Consider the following 16,934-nt stretch of genomic DNA (forward strand, 5'->3'; position numbering starts at 1 on the left):
AATGTGAACCGAACCCAGCTGTCGGGTAGTGGAAATGGGCTTGGACTATTATATTTGTCTGTGCTCATGTTAATTTTTTATGTGTTTGTGAAAACCTTAAGTTTAATTTGATTGCCAGTATTAATGAGGTCAGGGTGGTTGTGATGTTAACCTTGTATCTTCAGAGAGAGTATTCACCAATCCATCACAAATGTGGTGGTGCTGAGAGCTGATTGGTGGAGGAGTGTTCTTATTGTTTATACAGGCATTCTCAACTGCCTTTCAATGTCCATGTTTAAGAAGGAAGGTCCTGTGTTTGTGGAAATCCAGGTTTAGGCCCAATTAAGTAACTTCAGGATTTGGTGAAGAAAGATGATTTCAAGTTTCAAGTTCCAGGTCGCCAGAAGCACAGTGGGACAGGAAAACCAGTCAAATTGGTGGGAGTGCAGCGCTTCAGAAATTGTTAAAATTACGACAGAGACATTTGTATCAGTTAGTTTACTATAGGGATTTAGTTAGGTAGTTAGTTGTGCTAGTTTCAAGTTGAAATCCTTCATAAGATAACCTTCAAACGCCGTGCCATGTTACAGGAGTTAACGCAGCTCTCAACTGAAAGAGGAAACTCATTTTGCTAAAGCGCAATCGTGTGTAAGACTAGTACTCCTGCAGCGCATGAGTACATTCAATTAAGTGGACTACTAGAAGACGCTGCTTCCAAAGGCCTGCAGAGATAAGCATTTCAGTACTGTGCATGTTCAAATAGATTTTCGGAAGTGTTCAATTAAAAAGAGGACTAGCGTCTTGATCGAGCGCATGTGCGCATCAAAGGGAGGACTTCACGGACATCAAGTTCTGTAATGCGCATGTTCAAACAAATGTTCAGCAGCATTCTGTTTTTGAGAGGATTAGTGTTTTGATCATGCTCATGAACGTACTGAAGTGAAAACATCCCGGACATAAGTTCCATAGTGCGCATACTCAAATAAATGTCCAGCAGTGTTCTATCTGAAAGAGGATCAGCTTTTTTGATCATGAGCATGAACGTGCAAAAGGGAGAACTGTTAGGACTTAAAGTCCAATTGCGTGCGCGCTCGAACAAGGGTTCAACATTGTTCTGGTAGAGGTTTTCTGTGTCATCTGAACCCGTTCAATAGAGGTCAGTTGTTACGTCTTCGAATGTAGATGACTCACAATAGTTAGATGAGACTGGATTCATCACCCATCAGCTAAATGCTACAGTTAGTTCTAAAACAAGGATACTCAGCAAAAACCTATATGTTTTAGGGAGTTGAACGTTCTTTCATGTCACAGAGACATCCCTTCTACTAAAAGGTTTCTTCTGCAGAAGTCAAAGTTTGTGTATTCAAGCATTTCACCGAAAGACAATTAGAAGGCACAGATCAGTTAATATTGGAGATCTCAAGGGAGGAATCATTTGAGAAGATAGAGAAGTAATGCTGTGGAATCAGAAAATACAATATTAAGGCTTTTACACCATGCAAAGAGAAATACACCAACACAGGCTTCTAGAGATTCCCAGAATCTTTATGTTATGATCGTGAAGACGAATCATCCCGTTTTTACCAACTTCAAGATGGCCGCACCGGGGTGTGACAGAAGAACCAGCAACGGTCTAGTTGTTCCTCCTCTTCGAGCAACGCAGGATCCGGAAGTCACTTCCTCTTCGGTATATCAGCCGGGAGATCCTGAGGATCAGTGCGTTGCTACTCTCATAGGAGTACCCAAACGCTTAGTGAGTTTAGCGGTCCTGGCTTACGATCTATCCTTGTTTTCCATTCCTTTTTAGTCATTTATCCATCCTTACCTCCGTTTTCTGTTCTTCCATCTGTCTACCTACAGCCTTCAGCAAATAATCAGATCGAGGCATCTGAAACAAAAATCTCCAAGACATGCCCTCCTTGTGCGCGACTTATCGCGGTTTCGTCTTACGTTCCCTTGGCAGGTAGACATTCCATCTAGTTCCATTCTCTTGCCAGCATCCATTATATTCTGCACGGTTTAAGTATCGTACTTGTTATTACAGCTCAGTCCTCTACATTTGAAAAGCCGGTTCTTTGCCTCAGACAGTTGAATGCCTTCACGTAAGGGACATATCCTCTTTTTCTGTCTTATTCTCCGTCAACCTGTACCCCTTCTAATCTTGTGTTTACCTCTACAGTATTGAGAACATACAGACTCTTCATTCCCTGATACTAGACGTTTCTGTCTAGACATTCTTATGGTAATTTTCGATCTTTTCAGTACACTAGTACTCCTGTCTGTGTCCTTTTACTCTTTCCACCCTGAAGCTGATTCCTGTGTCTTTATTTTCAACACCTCTTCAGCATCAAAACAGCAAGTAAGGAAACATCAGAAATTCGAGACGGATCTCCAGTCCCTTCCTGCCCGTCTCGGTTAAACAACGCTCCCCAGCAGCTCTTCCCAGGGTTTTTTCCCCGTGAGGGTTTCCCTGTTATCCCTCCGGTAGCCAAGTGTTTAAACTGGGCTCCGGAGGGGTTTCCAGGGGGATTTCTATAATCTGCTGGGAAACCGATTGATATTCCACATTTCATTCTGAAAACCTCCTATACCCGATTGGAAAGGATCCAACCATTCATCCAGGTTCAGGTAGGAGATTCTACGTTCCATTTTGTTGCAATATATAAAGGCTGAATCTTTCCGAAAATTAGGTTGTCTTGATTATAACAGTTAGCAACGCCCGAAAAGTTCAGAAGCTACTGCCTTTAATTATTGCAGCAAAGAGCTGGGAATCTCTCTAAATGGATCCCCAACAGCAACAGCAGATCCAACAGTTAATTGCCGCTGTTCAATCCTTAACCACTGCGGTTCAGCAACTCCAGCAGGAGAATGCTGCCCTAAGGCAAAATCAACAGCAGGCAGCACAACAGACTGCACAACAGGTAGCTCAGCAAGTAGCACAACATGCTGCTGCTTCTCGTATTCTTCACTGTTCTGAGGTCCCTCCCGGACCCCTTCCAGGAGGACAATTCGATGGTAATCCACACAAGGTGAAGGAATTTTTAGATTCCTGTACCGTACAATTTGCATTCAAAAATGCCTTTTTTCATACTGATAGGGACCGCGTGGGTTACATGGTATCCCAAATGACTGGTCCAGCATTAGCCTGGGCTACACCTCTAATTACCAGCAACAATCCCATATTAGACTCTTATACAGCTTTTTGTAATTGTATACGTACGATGTTTGGCCGACAAGAAATCCGAGTGGCTTCCCAGGAACACTTACTGGACTTGAAGCAGGGGAATTTAGACATACTGGCCTATATAACCAAGTTTAAACAGATGGCCAGTGAAACTACCTGGTCTGACGATGCTCAGGTAACGATCTTTAGGAGAGGGTTGTCAGAAGAATTAAAGGATGAAGTATCCAGGGTCCCACGCCCTACATCTCTGACTGAGTTCATCGCTTTGGTTCTTCAAATTGACTATCGGATGAAGGAACGCATGTGTGAAAGAAGGAAAGGACGATTGCCTCGTTTTTCCTCTAGTTCTAGCCTTCCTTCCTCTCCACGGGTTCCTCCTGCTGAGGAACCTATGCAACTGGGTACCACGGCCAGGGGTCCCCTTTCTCCCGAAGAACGGAATCGAAGGAGATCCCTTGGTCTATGCATGTATTGTGGTTCCAATACCCACACCGTACAGGAGTGCCCAATTACACCACCTAGGAGATCGGGAAACGCCAGCGCCCGGCCGTAAGGGGAACCACGGTTCGGGATCCTAAGATAGAGCAAGGTTCCTCACAAATTATCCACTCCTCTACGTGTACTAATCCCTCGGATAATACCATGGTGGTGCTTAAGGTATCTCTAGCCTTTGGGGATCAAATCCTACAAGATATTCCGGTTCTTATTGACCGTGGTGCCGCCGGGAATTTCATTGGCAATCACTGGGCTTCTTCTCATGGTATTCCACGGTCTTGCAAGACAGAATCCATTCCCGTGGAAAGTGTGGATGGGAGTCCTTTGATCTCAGGACCCATCACCGACCACACCGGTCCCATACTGATGTCTATCTTGGCCCACCAAGAAATTATAGTTTTAGACATCATCCGAGCAGCCCATCACCCGATTATCTTGTGCCTACCATGGCTCAGGAAACATAACCCCTTCATCAACTGGACAGCAGGGTCCTTCTTTTTGGGGTCTGAATTTTGTCTAAAACACTGCATAAAGAGTCAACAGAAGGTTCAGTTAGATACTGATTCTGCCTCCCCAAGAGCTCAGGGGGTTACAACACTCAACCTAATTACAGGCCTTCCCAACATTTATTATCAATACCAAGATGTATTTTCCTCCTCAGAATACTCCCAGTTACCACCCCATAGGCGGGACGATTGTGCAATCCAGCTGATACCTGACCAGCCGCTACCATTTGGCCGAATGTATATTCTGTCTAATTCTGAAAAGGATGTGCTGCGTGAATATCTCAGGGTAAACCTTATGAATGGTTTAATCACCGAATCTACATCACCTGCAGCTGCTTCCCTGTTCTTTGTATCCAAACGAAACTCAACTGAACTTCGCCCCTGCAAAGATTTCCGGGGCCTCAATAAAATCACCATACCGGATAAATATCCGATGCCCCTTATACCAGATATCCTGGAGGCAGTTAAGGGGGCTAATATATACACCAAATTGGACCTCAAGGGAGCATATCATCTGATAAGAATAAAAGCAGGAGACGAATGGAAGACGGCATTCCGGACGCCATTTGGTCACTACCAATACCGGGTTATGCCTTTTGGACTCTCAAACGCTCCAGCCATATTTCAGCATTTTATGGACCACCTCTTCGCTGATTTACTCTTACATAACATAATAGTATATCTGGATGATATTTTGATCTTCTCCTACTCCTTACAGGATCACGTCAGCCATGTGGAAAAGGTTCTCCGTCGTCTTCATCAGAATCACCTTTTTTGTAAATTGGAGAAATGCTCTTTTCACCAACCCCAGGTCACCTACCTAGGTTACGTTCTATCTTCCAAGGGTATAGCTATGGATCCTGACAAGATTTCTGCTATACAGGATTGGCCCGTTCCGACCTCCGGGAAAGATATCCAGCAGTTTATTGGCTTCGCCAATTTTTACCGGTGGTTTATCCCGGGGTTTTCTAGCCTGACCCAACCTATGACTAACCTTGTAAAAAAAGGTATGGCTTTTTCTTGGTCTGAGGAGACTGACCAAGTCTTTAGAAGGCTCAAAGATCTATTCACATCAGCTCCTATCCTGCTTACACCTGATCAAAATCGTCAATTTGTCGTGGAGACTGATGCATCACAATATGCTTTAGGAGCTGTTCTTCTTCAAACTGATGATTACCAGCAAGAACATCCCGTGGCATACTTATCAAAGACATTGGCACCTGCTGAACTAAATTACACTGTGTTAGAGAAGGAATTGTTAGCCATCAAACAGGCTTTTGAAGAGTGGCGTCATCTGTTACTTGGAGCTAAGTACCCAGTTGAAGTACGAACAGACCATCACAATCTTCGTATTCTACAGTACGCCCAGACGTGTAACAGCCGCCAGGCACGGTGGGCTCATTTCTTCTCTCCATTCAGAATTACTTTCACTTTCATACCTGGGAAGGATAACCTTGTCGCTGATGCTCTATCCCGCAAGGAACAACTTCCCGATGATTCCTTTAGATCAGAACCAATTTTTCCCAGAAGGGCTTTAGGTTTACATACCGTTCCTGATTTTTTATCTCGACTGAGGACTCAATCCAAATCAGTAGGAACATCTGGATCTGAATCACCACTATGTACACAACCAGCATTGGTCAAGGAAGATGAATGTTATTTTCATGGTAATCGGGCATTCATTCCTACAACCCCCCTTCAGAAGGAGGTCTTGGATATGTGTCACAAGTCCAAGGTGGCAGGACATCGTGGAATCACTTCCACACTAGAAATGGTTTCACGTTGGTTCTGGTGGCCCACACTACGGGAGGACATAAAGAAATACATTGGGTCCTGTCCTGTTTGCCTGCAAAATAAATCACCACGGAAACCACCGTTAGGGTTGTTGGTCAAGATGCCTCTACATTCCCGTCTTTGGCAGATAATCTCAACGGATTTCATCGTTGACCTTCCACCTTCAAAAGGATGTTCAGCTATCATGGTGGTGATGGACTCATTTACAAAAATGGCTCACTTTGTTCCCCTCACCGGGGTTCCTTCGGCGGCCCTGCTGGCACAAGTCTTTATTAATCACATTTTCTCATTACATGGCTTGCCAGAAACAATCATATCTGATCGTGGGACACAATATACATCTCTCTACTGGAAACACATCTGTCGGCATCTCAGGATTTCTCGAGCTCTCAGTTCTGGTTATCACCCCCAGTCCAATGGGCAGACAGAACGACTCAATCAGACTCTGGAAGGATACCTTAGAAATTACATTTCTGCGGCTCAAGATAACTGGAAAGACCTACTTCCATTGGCAGAGTATGCTTATAACAACTCTTACCAATCCGCCATTCACACCTCTCCTTTTTTTTGCTCCTATGGATTCAGTCCTTCATCATTTCCTACATTAAAAAGGTCGGAACATTTAATGGATCAAATTCGGCAAGGCCACAAGATGGTAAAAAACACCTTGTTGCAGTCCCAGGAGAAAATGAAAAAATTTGCTGATCGCTCTCGTACCCCAGCACCTAGTATCAAAACAGGAGACTGGGTGTGGTTATCCTCACAGTATCTTCCTAAACACCTTGTTCCATCTAAGCTCTCACCTAGGTATTTCGGTCCATTCCGGATGGCTACTCCCATTGGCAGTGTGGCCTTCAGACTTATTCTCCCTAACACCTGGTCGCGTATTCACCCTGTCTTTCATGTGTCTCAATTGAAACCAGACAATCAAAGTTCTTTTCATCCAACTGTAACCACTCGCCCTCCTCCAATTTTGGTCTCATCAGGACCTGAGTTCGAGGTAAAAGGAATTTGTGACTCTCGCATTCACTGAGGTCATCTACAATACTTGGTTGATTGGAAGGGATATTCTCCCTCAGACCGTACCTGTGAACCAGAAGATGCGGTACATGCACCTCGCCTCTTAAAACAATTCCATCACAGACACCCAGACAAGCCGGGAGGATCTGGACCTAAAAGGGGGCATACTGTTATGATCGTGAAGACGAATCATCCCGTTTTTACCTACTTCAAGATAGCCGCACCGGGGTGTGACAGAAGACCCAGCAACGGTCTAGTTGTTCCTCCTCTTCGAGCAACGCAGGATCCGGAAGTTACTTCCTCTTCGGTATATCAGCCGGGAGATCCTGAGGATCAGTGCGTTGCTACTCTCATAGGAGTACCCAAACGCTTAGTGAGTTTAGCGATCCTGGCTTACGATCTATCCTTGTTTTCCTTTCCTTTTTAGTCATTTATCCATCCTTACCTCCGTTTTCTGTTCTTCCATCTGTCTACCTACAGCCTTCAGCAAATAATCAGATCGAGGCATCTGAAACCGAAATCTCCAAGACATGCCCTCCTTGTGCGCGACTTATCGCGGTTTCGTCTTACGTTCCCTTGGCAGGTAGACATTCCATCTAGTTCCATTCTCTTGCCAGCATCCATTATATTCTGCACGGTTTAAGTATCGTACTTGTTATTACAGCTCAGTCCTCTACATTCGAAAAGCCGGTTCTTTGCCTCAGACAGTTGAATGCCTTCACGTAAGGAACATATCCTCTTTTTCTGTCTTATTCTCCGTCAACCTGTACCCCTTCTAATCTTGTGTTTACCTCTACAGTATTGAGAACATCCAGACTCTTCATTCCCTGATACTAGACGTTTCTGTCTAGACATTCTTATGGTAATTTTCGATCTTTTCAGTACACTAGTACTCCTGGCTGTGTCCTTTTACTCTTTCCACCCTGAAGCTGATTCCTGTGTCTTTATTTTCAATACCTCTTCAGCATCAAAACAGCAAGTAAGGAAACATCAGAAATTCAAGACGGATCTCCAGTCCCTTCCTGCCCGTCTCGGTTAAACAACGCTCCCCAGCAGCTCTTCCCAGGGTTTTTTCCCCCGTGAGGGTTTCCCTGTTATCCCTCTGGTAGCCAAGTGTTTAAACTGGGCTCCGGAGGGGTTTCCAGGGGGATTTCTATAATCTGCTGGGAAACCGATTGATATTCCACACTTCATTTTGAAAACCTCCTATACCCGATTGGAAAGGATCCAACCATTCATCCAGGTTCAGGTAGGAGATTCTACGTTCCATTTTGTTGCAATATATAAAGGCTGAATCTTTCTGAAAATTAGGTTGTCTTGATTATAACTCTTTATTGCAACACTGAACAGTTTACAAAACAAAGTACACAAATAGCTATTTGGCCGTGAGTACTTCACAGAGACCACCAACAGGTTCAATGTGAGCAGTGAACAGGGATTGCTAGCTGGACATCAGCATATTTATACAGTTTCTTCGTAACAGTGTCCAGCGTCTTACGAGTTAATCATGTACTGGGCTAGGGTTCACGCCAGGTTCATTCCTTATTTACGTATCTCATGCATGTGGTTTACTTCTTAATACATTTACTAACAAGTACTACTATTCTCTGGATGTGACTTTACACTCTTTACACATTTGCTTCAATGCAGGTCAAACAGATGTTTCGCATATCATGTTTAAATAGCATTCTTGTTCTTGTATACTTGTAGGTTAACATCGCAAATTCAAGTAATCCCCTGATCCCTAGGTCAAGAAAGGACAAGGTCTACATGACCCTAACATATAGCCTGCAGGCATGTTGGACATTAACTCTCCTACAGAGGTTGAAGAGGTTAAAGTGAAAACAAGAGGACACAGGTCGGCCATTTTAGGCCACAGGGTGACTTTGCACGATAAACCAAAATGGCGGTCTAACCTAAAATGGAGGCTTGATTAAATTAAGGTCACGACCTTGCAATACGGATTTCCTCACAAAGCGACTGGGCATAGGCCAACATATACAATGAGGACGAAACAATATTATATCAGTTTAGACAATGCCATGATTACATGAATAATATCTCCTGATTTACTCTTCAGATGCCTACACTAATTCATCCTCCCTACTTTAAGAGGAGGAAATACAGGTACTGAGTTTATGTGGGATATCCTGTACTTTGGGAGATTGGCTATTCATTTTAGAATGTTAAGTATGTTCTAATCAGATTGTTCTTATTTCCTCTCCAGCATTCCGACTAGCCTGAGGACAGAAATCTGTTGTTTATTATTTTATCCACTTCCCCTTTTCCTCTTGAGAGATTTGAATTGCATCTGTTGTTGGTATCAGTTGTGGATTGGATCTCTTGGAGGGATCTGTGGGGTTCAGCAGTTCCTGCAGACAAGTAATCATCGGGACTGGACATCAGGATAATCCAAGCCCATTTCCACTACTCACAGACCAGACCAAACCAGCGTAGAAGTAACAACATGTAACCAGACTTTTAGGCCCCATACTGACATACTCTTTCTATGAACAATGGAATACAACACGCAATGAAGCACACCAAAAAGACAATCAATGAATTACATGTATTTCATTTTTATTAAGCACAACACAAAATGCCATTTTCTGTCAGAATACAAAATGGTTTTGTGAAAAGAAATATTTAAAATCATTAGCGTATGCTCTGGTTTATAAAGTATAAACATTGTAATCTGTGTACAAAAACACAATAGACTAAAGCTTAGAATGTCATTCATGCATACTTATTTCACATACTCCTCAAACTAGTATACTGTACAGAAAAGCACAACTAACTTGTGTTCTCTTTTCTGTTAAGCTTCTAGTATCAGAGAGAACAGTGGATGAACTGGCCTTTACTTTAAGGAGTGGTGAAGGAGGAGTGTTGGCGAGGTAATGGAAGGCTATGTGTAGGGCGAGGGAAGGTTGTGGCCCATTATTGCACGATCGCACATGTAGGGCTTGCATGGCCACCTTGCCCATTTCTCACTCCGGACATCAAATATGTATGTGGTCTTAAGCCACCCTTCCAGGGTTCTTGATCAGCTATGTATATTATATAGTTCCTGCCATTTACATTATGTTATATGAAATTGGGAGCTCAGGTTGTCCCTGCCAGCGTCCAGCGGCTAGGAACGCTGGTTTGTACGAATAGATGGGGCGCAGGTTTTGACTGGTCCATGCAGATCCACTGTGTGTTAACTGCACATTTGTTGTTTTGTTTTCTTGAACACAATACCCCATCTCCAAAAATGTGGGATATTATCATAAAATATAACTCCTCATTTTTGCAGCAAAACGTTGCTACGTCTTTCACTGGAAAATAATAGCATAGTGTCTTTGGCATCTGCATGCTTCATTTCTTACTTAAGAAGGGGCACATTTATTGTTTTCTTGCTTGAAAAACACACAGTTTGATGCCATGGTCGCTCCTAAGTGCTGGTCCCTTTTTGTTTGAAAACACTGTCAATTAGGGAAGCTATGCATACAGCAAAAGATTCCTTAAACCGAGAATAAATTATGCAAATCATATAATATAGCCATTTTAAGTGGTGGCCATGCCAAATAAAAAAACATCAATCACACCATTAGCTGCACAAATATCTATATTCTGTAAAAATAAGCTTTGGCTGAGATACAGAAACCTAAAACATGAGATCTATGGAGCTATCGGCTGGAAACTCATCAGTTCACTGAAAACGCCCTTCAGCTACAGTGACACAGGTTTACATCGGTGCATTTGTATCATTATATCTATGCGTCGATTCATTTGCATAGGCCCATTTACATTGGTTTTGCTTGATATTCAGGAAACAAGCAAAACATGTGTAAAAAAGCTAAGGGGTATAGAGTTAAAAAAGGGTGAGTAGCGAATGGCCCTGTATGAAGAAAAGATGCACATTTTTACATTAGAGCGCCAGGGGAACACTACAGTGGTGATAGTGCGCGGTATAAATATCCTTTAACATTAACATTGCGTTTGCTCATTTTTCAGGGAAAAAGCAAAACGGATGTAAGAAAAAAGAGGGTCAAGGAATACAGTAAAAAAAATAAAAGGTAGTTTTGGGGCCACTTAAAATAAATGCAAATACACCTCGATGCAAATACATCCATGAAAAAGCATGAAACCACAACATACATTATTTCCCCCTGCGTTACAGATTACAGGAGAATTCATAACGTCTACCAAGGAGGTTCAATGTCCAACATTTAACAAACTATTTAATTCGAAATTCAAGTGTTAAGCACCACCTTTCTACTCCAATAGTGCTGTGAAATAAAACATACAAGATTACTGGAAATCAGACTTTAAAAGAAATGGTGAAAGAAGTTTTCAAAAAGCACCACAATTCAATTTTTGGTATTTTCTCTGCTGAGGCTATGTGAAATAATTATACAACACAATACTGGTTCGTGCCATTGGGGTGTTGTTTCTGTGATACAAGTCACCCATACATGACTGCATATTTGGAGTCTTTGCATAGTGCCAGATGCTGGCAAAGGTAGTCTTACAGTGCTCTGAGCTTCAGGTTAGAAAATGAAGTGCAGGAGGGAAAAGCCAGGTGAAAAAGCACTAGAGAAGCAAGTAAATGTCAGAAAAAGGCGAAGAATGAGCCTCAGGTTGCCATCATTATGGTGAGTCTAACTAAAGAGATGAGTGAAGAGGATAGTTATAGGATGCATGCTGTGAGATCAGTGACCAGTTTATAGGATACTAAAACCCCAGATAAGGACATTCAGTGGCCAGGAATATGAAACAATGACATCACTGATCAGACGTAGGAACAGATATTTATTTGAGGTACATTTTGATGTTCATTTGAATGTCATAGTGAAGATGACATACATGTTCTGAGTGATTACCAAGTGAATCTGAGGCTGAATCAATAGCGTGTTTACCCGTAGCGTTCACTTAAAGAATGAATCGATTAAGCACAAGGTTGAAGATGCTACCGCTAGAGGGCGCCAACACTAGAGCCAAAGCCCTAGACCTCCTGAATGGAAAAGGCGGAAAATAAGACTCATTGTTTATTACTTTGTAAACTAAACTGTAAACTTGACATTATAAAAAAGAAAGGACACCTTGAAGGGCACTGACATAGGGCAATATGAAACTGCGTTATTATAGCGATCACAAGGGAGGCATCCATTTTACAGTTAAGGTTTTAGTGTTTTTTGCTGTGGTCTCCTACTCTTTGAATTCAATGTCTCAAACATGTGTTTTTCATAAGTGGTGGTCAGTTCGGTCCAATGGACATTACATCGAACCCATCATTTGGATACGGCTGCCTTGCATTGGCCAGTCATTCCATTGGGGGTGTTCACTGATCCAAGGGGAAGCGGAGTAAGCGAAAGCCCAGGGCGTTGAATGGGGCAAGGTGAGAGGGGCTGCCTGCATGCTGTTTTATTGTCCGTTACTTTATATTTTGTATTTGCAATCTGGGTAGTTGCTGTGTTATGTATACTAGTATTTCTAGTGGGGGTAGCTATAATTTGAATGGATGTATTCATTGTATCTTTGTATTTATAATATGTTTAATGGAAACACATTCTAAATACACTTTTTCGATGATGACGAACTGCTGTACTCTGGGGTTTTAGGTCGGTGGTGCCCTTTGGTCTGGACCCTGCCCGACCGTAGATGCGCACTATGAACTTAGCGACTAAACGCTGACCGCAAGTGAGTCCTATCATTATTCTAATATTTATTGCTGGGATATTTCTAGAGATATACCCACAGAATAAAACAATCTATACTACTGGACCGTGTGCTTAGAAAATGATCTGGAATGTTCTTCTGTGCCCTCTTACACACTAGTGGTGATGGGGTGCACTGTAGCGTACCCGTGTGGGATCCACACCAATGGCACCTGATGTGCTTTGTTACTTTGTGTGTGGTTCACATTCCGGCAAGCCAACCTTCTCCACATTGACATGACATGTGTTCCCCAGTGAAATGAACACAAAACAAATTAGTGGGATCCAAAAGACAGTGGGACGTCGTTCTGTAGACATTAAAGCACTTAACTCCTTAGAGACTCCCGACCTTGACGGGCAGGCGGAGAATAGGCAAGCAATGTGGTACCACTTGGAGGCCTCTCGTTATGATACAATACACAACTGACACACGGGCTCAGCAGGTTTCAGTAGCAGCAAGACATGATCCAATTCCCTCACCCCCCCCCAGCAGTAGGGATCACGGAAGTCAAATGCTAGGCCCCATTATTAAAGATGTGTGAGTAGCAATTGAATACACAGCTTCTGAGGTGGCAAATGATGCATTGTAGGCTTAATGAGTAAAAATTACCAGAGTTCAAACTAAGTACTAATGGGCAACCAATGTAGGAGCCCAATGAAAGCATTTAATACAAAATGCAAAGATTCTATTTAGTGCTTCAGATTCCATACGATTCCCTGCTTTTGTGTAACTGCAGACACGGTCCAGATTCTGCCACTCATCTGCCACATTACTACTTTGGGTAAATAGATGAAATGGAGGGAAGTGCGCCAGTGGAGGGGGAGACACCGGGATGGGCACTATGTATGAAGAATGTTTGTGAGTGCACACACATTAAAAAAAACCTGTGATGGCAGTGAGAGGTGAAATACGTTTTGAATGAACACAAAAGGGATGTATTTTTGTACATCATTTCACTAAATTATTGTCTGTGTGTTCTGAAGGGCCTGCTAATTCTACATAACTATAACGCCCAAAACTGAAAATTTAGCGGGTACATGATCCGATACTCTAGGATATTTGATTTCCTCTTGTGTACAGTTTGGACGCCTGATATAAAATAACCTGCAAGGTAGCTCAGTGCATTGATGCACCTGCATGGTCTGTGTTCAACCTGCTGTTCACTCCTTTTTCAGAACATCCATGTTCTAAACACGTTCCATGTTCAACATCCACGAATCATTCGACGGATCCTCGATCTAGTGTGTCCAATCACAATGTCCTTAGTTTGTGGTAATCTGTACTATTTTTTTTTAAATATCCTGCAGAGGATGCTTTCCTGATAACTGTGACGTCTGGTTCTAAAATGCCTTTGAGGGATTCTGGCAACTTAATTAGCCACAAGACCAAAGGCATCATGGCCCCGTCACACGTTACCTTTGCGTTGGTTCGATATTACAGATATGGACATTAGTCAACTGATATCTCTTCATTCAGTATGAACCGAAAGTGATCAATAAAAACATTCATAGTATACTACAGTAAGAGAGTCATTATCTGGCACGTAATTAACGGACACATTTTATTATTAGACTTCTCTTACTGCTATTAATAGCACGGTTCTTGTTAAAATAATGCTGGCTAGCAAAGTTTTAATGCCGGGATAATTGAATGTCAAGATGCTAGAATGCTGGCAACTCTAGCTTAAAAGCCCGGGCATTTTATTTATCTGTTACCCCAGATAATTGACATTTAGTAATTGCACTATGGATGTAGTTCCAAAGGGTTTAAACACTTTAAACTGTTTTCCATTTGTGTGACTTCTTAATCTGCCAGATAATTCACCTGGCATCTTGGCAGCAAAGTATTTCTTCCCAGGGCAGTCCATCTTAATTCAATTAGATCTGTAATAGCAGAGGGTGAGTTGTGGTTCTTCTCAAATTCTCTATGAATCTCCCTGGTGGTTCTTGGCCAACCCCTCAGCTCAGAAAGGCAACACAGACCTTCCTGATTTACCATGTGGCATAGACATGCCTCTAGACACTTGCAGGCGTGCACTCATTTGGATCAGAACTGCATTTTGCTTTAAAATCCAACCTGTAAAATATGCTCTGAACTGCATTTTGCTTTAAAATCCCTGAAAATTCAACCTTTAAAATATGCTGTAATAATGCTCCTCAGGTTTATGGTTAGTATTTATCCAATTCATCTTTATCTTCTGCAACATTGCTTTTTTCAGTCAAATCAAACACGTTTCCACTAGAGACATCAGCATTGCTATGCAGGTCACCAAGTCATGGTTTGTCTCGGGAGGATAGCTCAGCAGCAACGTGCTCACCCTGGAAGCAAGATGACATGGAGCAACACGAGTTCGATCCCCGGGTCCGCGCTTAGTAACCTCTGGGTATTAAGCGTGTTATAAATAACGTATCATCTGAAAATACTCTGTGCATAGGATCAAATCTGGTGTGCACCAGGCATGCCTCCTGAAAACCAGAGTCCCTAATCTGCTGCCGCCAGGAAAGCCAGGTACTAATGTCAGCCCATCCTGGATAGTCACCCAAAGACCGAATGCTGTGGGGGAATTTGATGACTTTATTTGTGTAGGGTATCCAGATGCTATTAGTTTGCTAGATGCAAGCAGCTGGCCTGAAGAGAAATCATCTGGCAAATGGTAATACTAACTGGTGTGTGCCATGACAGTAGACTGGTTACCGCGAGACCTGACATCTGTATATGGAATCGTGCATAGTCTGGATCCCTGTATAATCCTCATCTATTCTACAACCCTTGTAGGTTTAAGCCTCAGACACGTTGGAGACCAAATCAACTAAGCGGAGCCAATATATCTAAATTTAATACTGAGACTGTTGACATCATCATAGGATAACATAAAAACGCCCCCTAGAATGAGTGAGAGAGGGGCTGTGAATCTCCTATGATGATCTGCCCCAAGTTATTAATCAGGATGGCATTGGAAGCTGCATATTGGGGAATGGTCGTTAGCCCCCAGTGCCCATGACCTCTGCTATGGTCCATAAGTCTAATAACACATGGAGTTGTCGTGGGGTAAACAAGGAAACTGAAGGGAATTTACATTGCTATCCAAGTCAGAAAGGTTGCAATGTGGTCTTCTAACAGAGATTGCCTACATTCTGGGCATTTCCGATTGGCAAAGAACAGATATGATATGATAGGTTATTTATAACGCGCTTAATACCCAGAGGTTTGCTTACGTCCAACGGCGAGCACATTGCCCATGAGCTATCCCCCCCGAACAAATATGGAACACATGGGCTAATGGCAAAGGTTCCTTTTCTTTTTGAAATTGTCACATTTCTGTATTAGCCTTTTGTAGAACAAAAATATGGAGTGTTTGACATAAAAATATACAATAATTCTACGCGGGCTGCAAACGACATGCATCCTTTTTGTGATAACACATATATTATGCTGGGCAATATTTAACTGAGGTAGAGTTGATGTGCATGATGAGACAATACAAAAATACTGTTGAGTAAGAAAGATTTGCTAAAGCTATTGCCATTACTATCCATTTCCTGTTTTTCCAAATTCAGTTTCGGAATGAAATTTGATGCCAGAAGGTTTGGAATCTTCGGGTCAAGGCGGCGGAAGTGCCGCAGGCGTATCTGCCCATTCGTCCAATTGCGCCTAGAATGCAGTGTCAAGAACCATCCCATAGGCTTCATACAGTTTTTGGAGAAGTTCCTTCTTTTCTTCCTCGGGCAGGAAGCAGGATCGAGCTGCATTTAGGTTCTGCCAAAAAATTTGGAAAAAAGCCGTATCAATAATTCAGTTTGAACTCACAATGGCATCTCGATTAGGACTCGCATTGTAAACATGGCATATTGTTGCCAGCGACAATCTCGCCACAGTAATCTGCCAATGCCATGCTCTAGCCACAGACATCTCTGCAGCAATCATTTCCACAGACACTTAATATCGCTCTACAATAACCGAAAGAAGATAATTGCCAACCCAACACCCCCATCGTGAACTTGCCTGCAAACATGCTAAGACATGACCCAATCCTAGATCATCGATTTCGATTGGGTGAGGCTGTAAAGTACCCGGAAGTGGTAAAAAGCACAAACTTGCTGCATCATTTTACACATCCAGGACATTTCGATTGGGATTCCCTGGATAGAGCAATGAATCTGCTTTATGCATTATTCCAGCCATGTGGGGAGTCTGCGAGGATCTCCACCTGGATCAGATTCTGACGTGGACGGAAAGGCTTGAATCATACATATTCT

The 16,934-nt window shown here is 42.6% G+C and overlaps 1 protein-coding gene across 1 annotated transcript in view; it reads right to left on the minus strand.

The window, feature by feature from the left end:
- Positions 1-9,537: 9,537 nt before the first annotated feature.
- Positions 9,538-16,934, minus strand: part of LOC138580641 (adenosine deaminase-like) — a 540,146-nt gene continuing 532,749 nt past the window's right edge. Inside the window, exon 11 of the mRNA XM_069651342.1 lies at positions 9,538-16,434. Coding sequence (XP_069507443.1) covers positions 16,330-16,434 — 105 coding nt within the window. The 3' untranslated portion in view covers positions 9,538-16,329. The remainder of the gene's footprint in view (positions 16,435-16,934) is intronic.

This window comes from Ambystoma mexicanum, chromosome 3p (assembly GCF_040938575.1).
Source record: "Ambystoma mexicanum isolate Mex_15411 chromosome 3p, UKY_AmexF1_1, whole genome shotgun sequence".
NCBI classification, from domain to species: Eukaryota; Metazoa; Chordata; class Amphibia; order Caudata; family Ambystomatidae; genus Ambystoma; species Ambystoma mexicanum.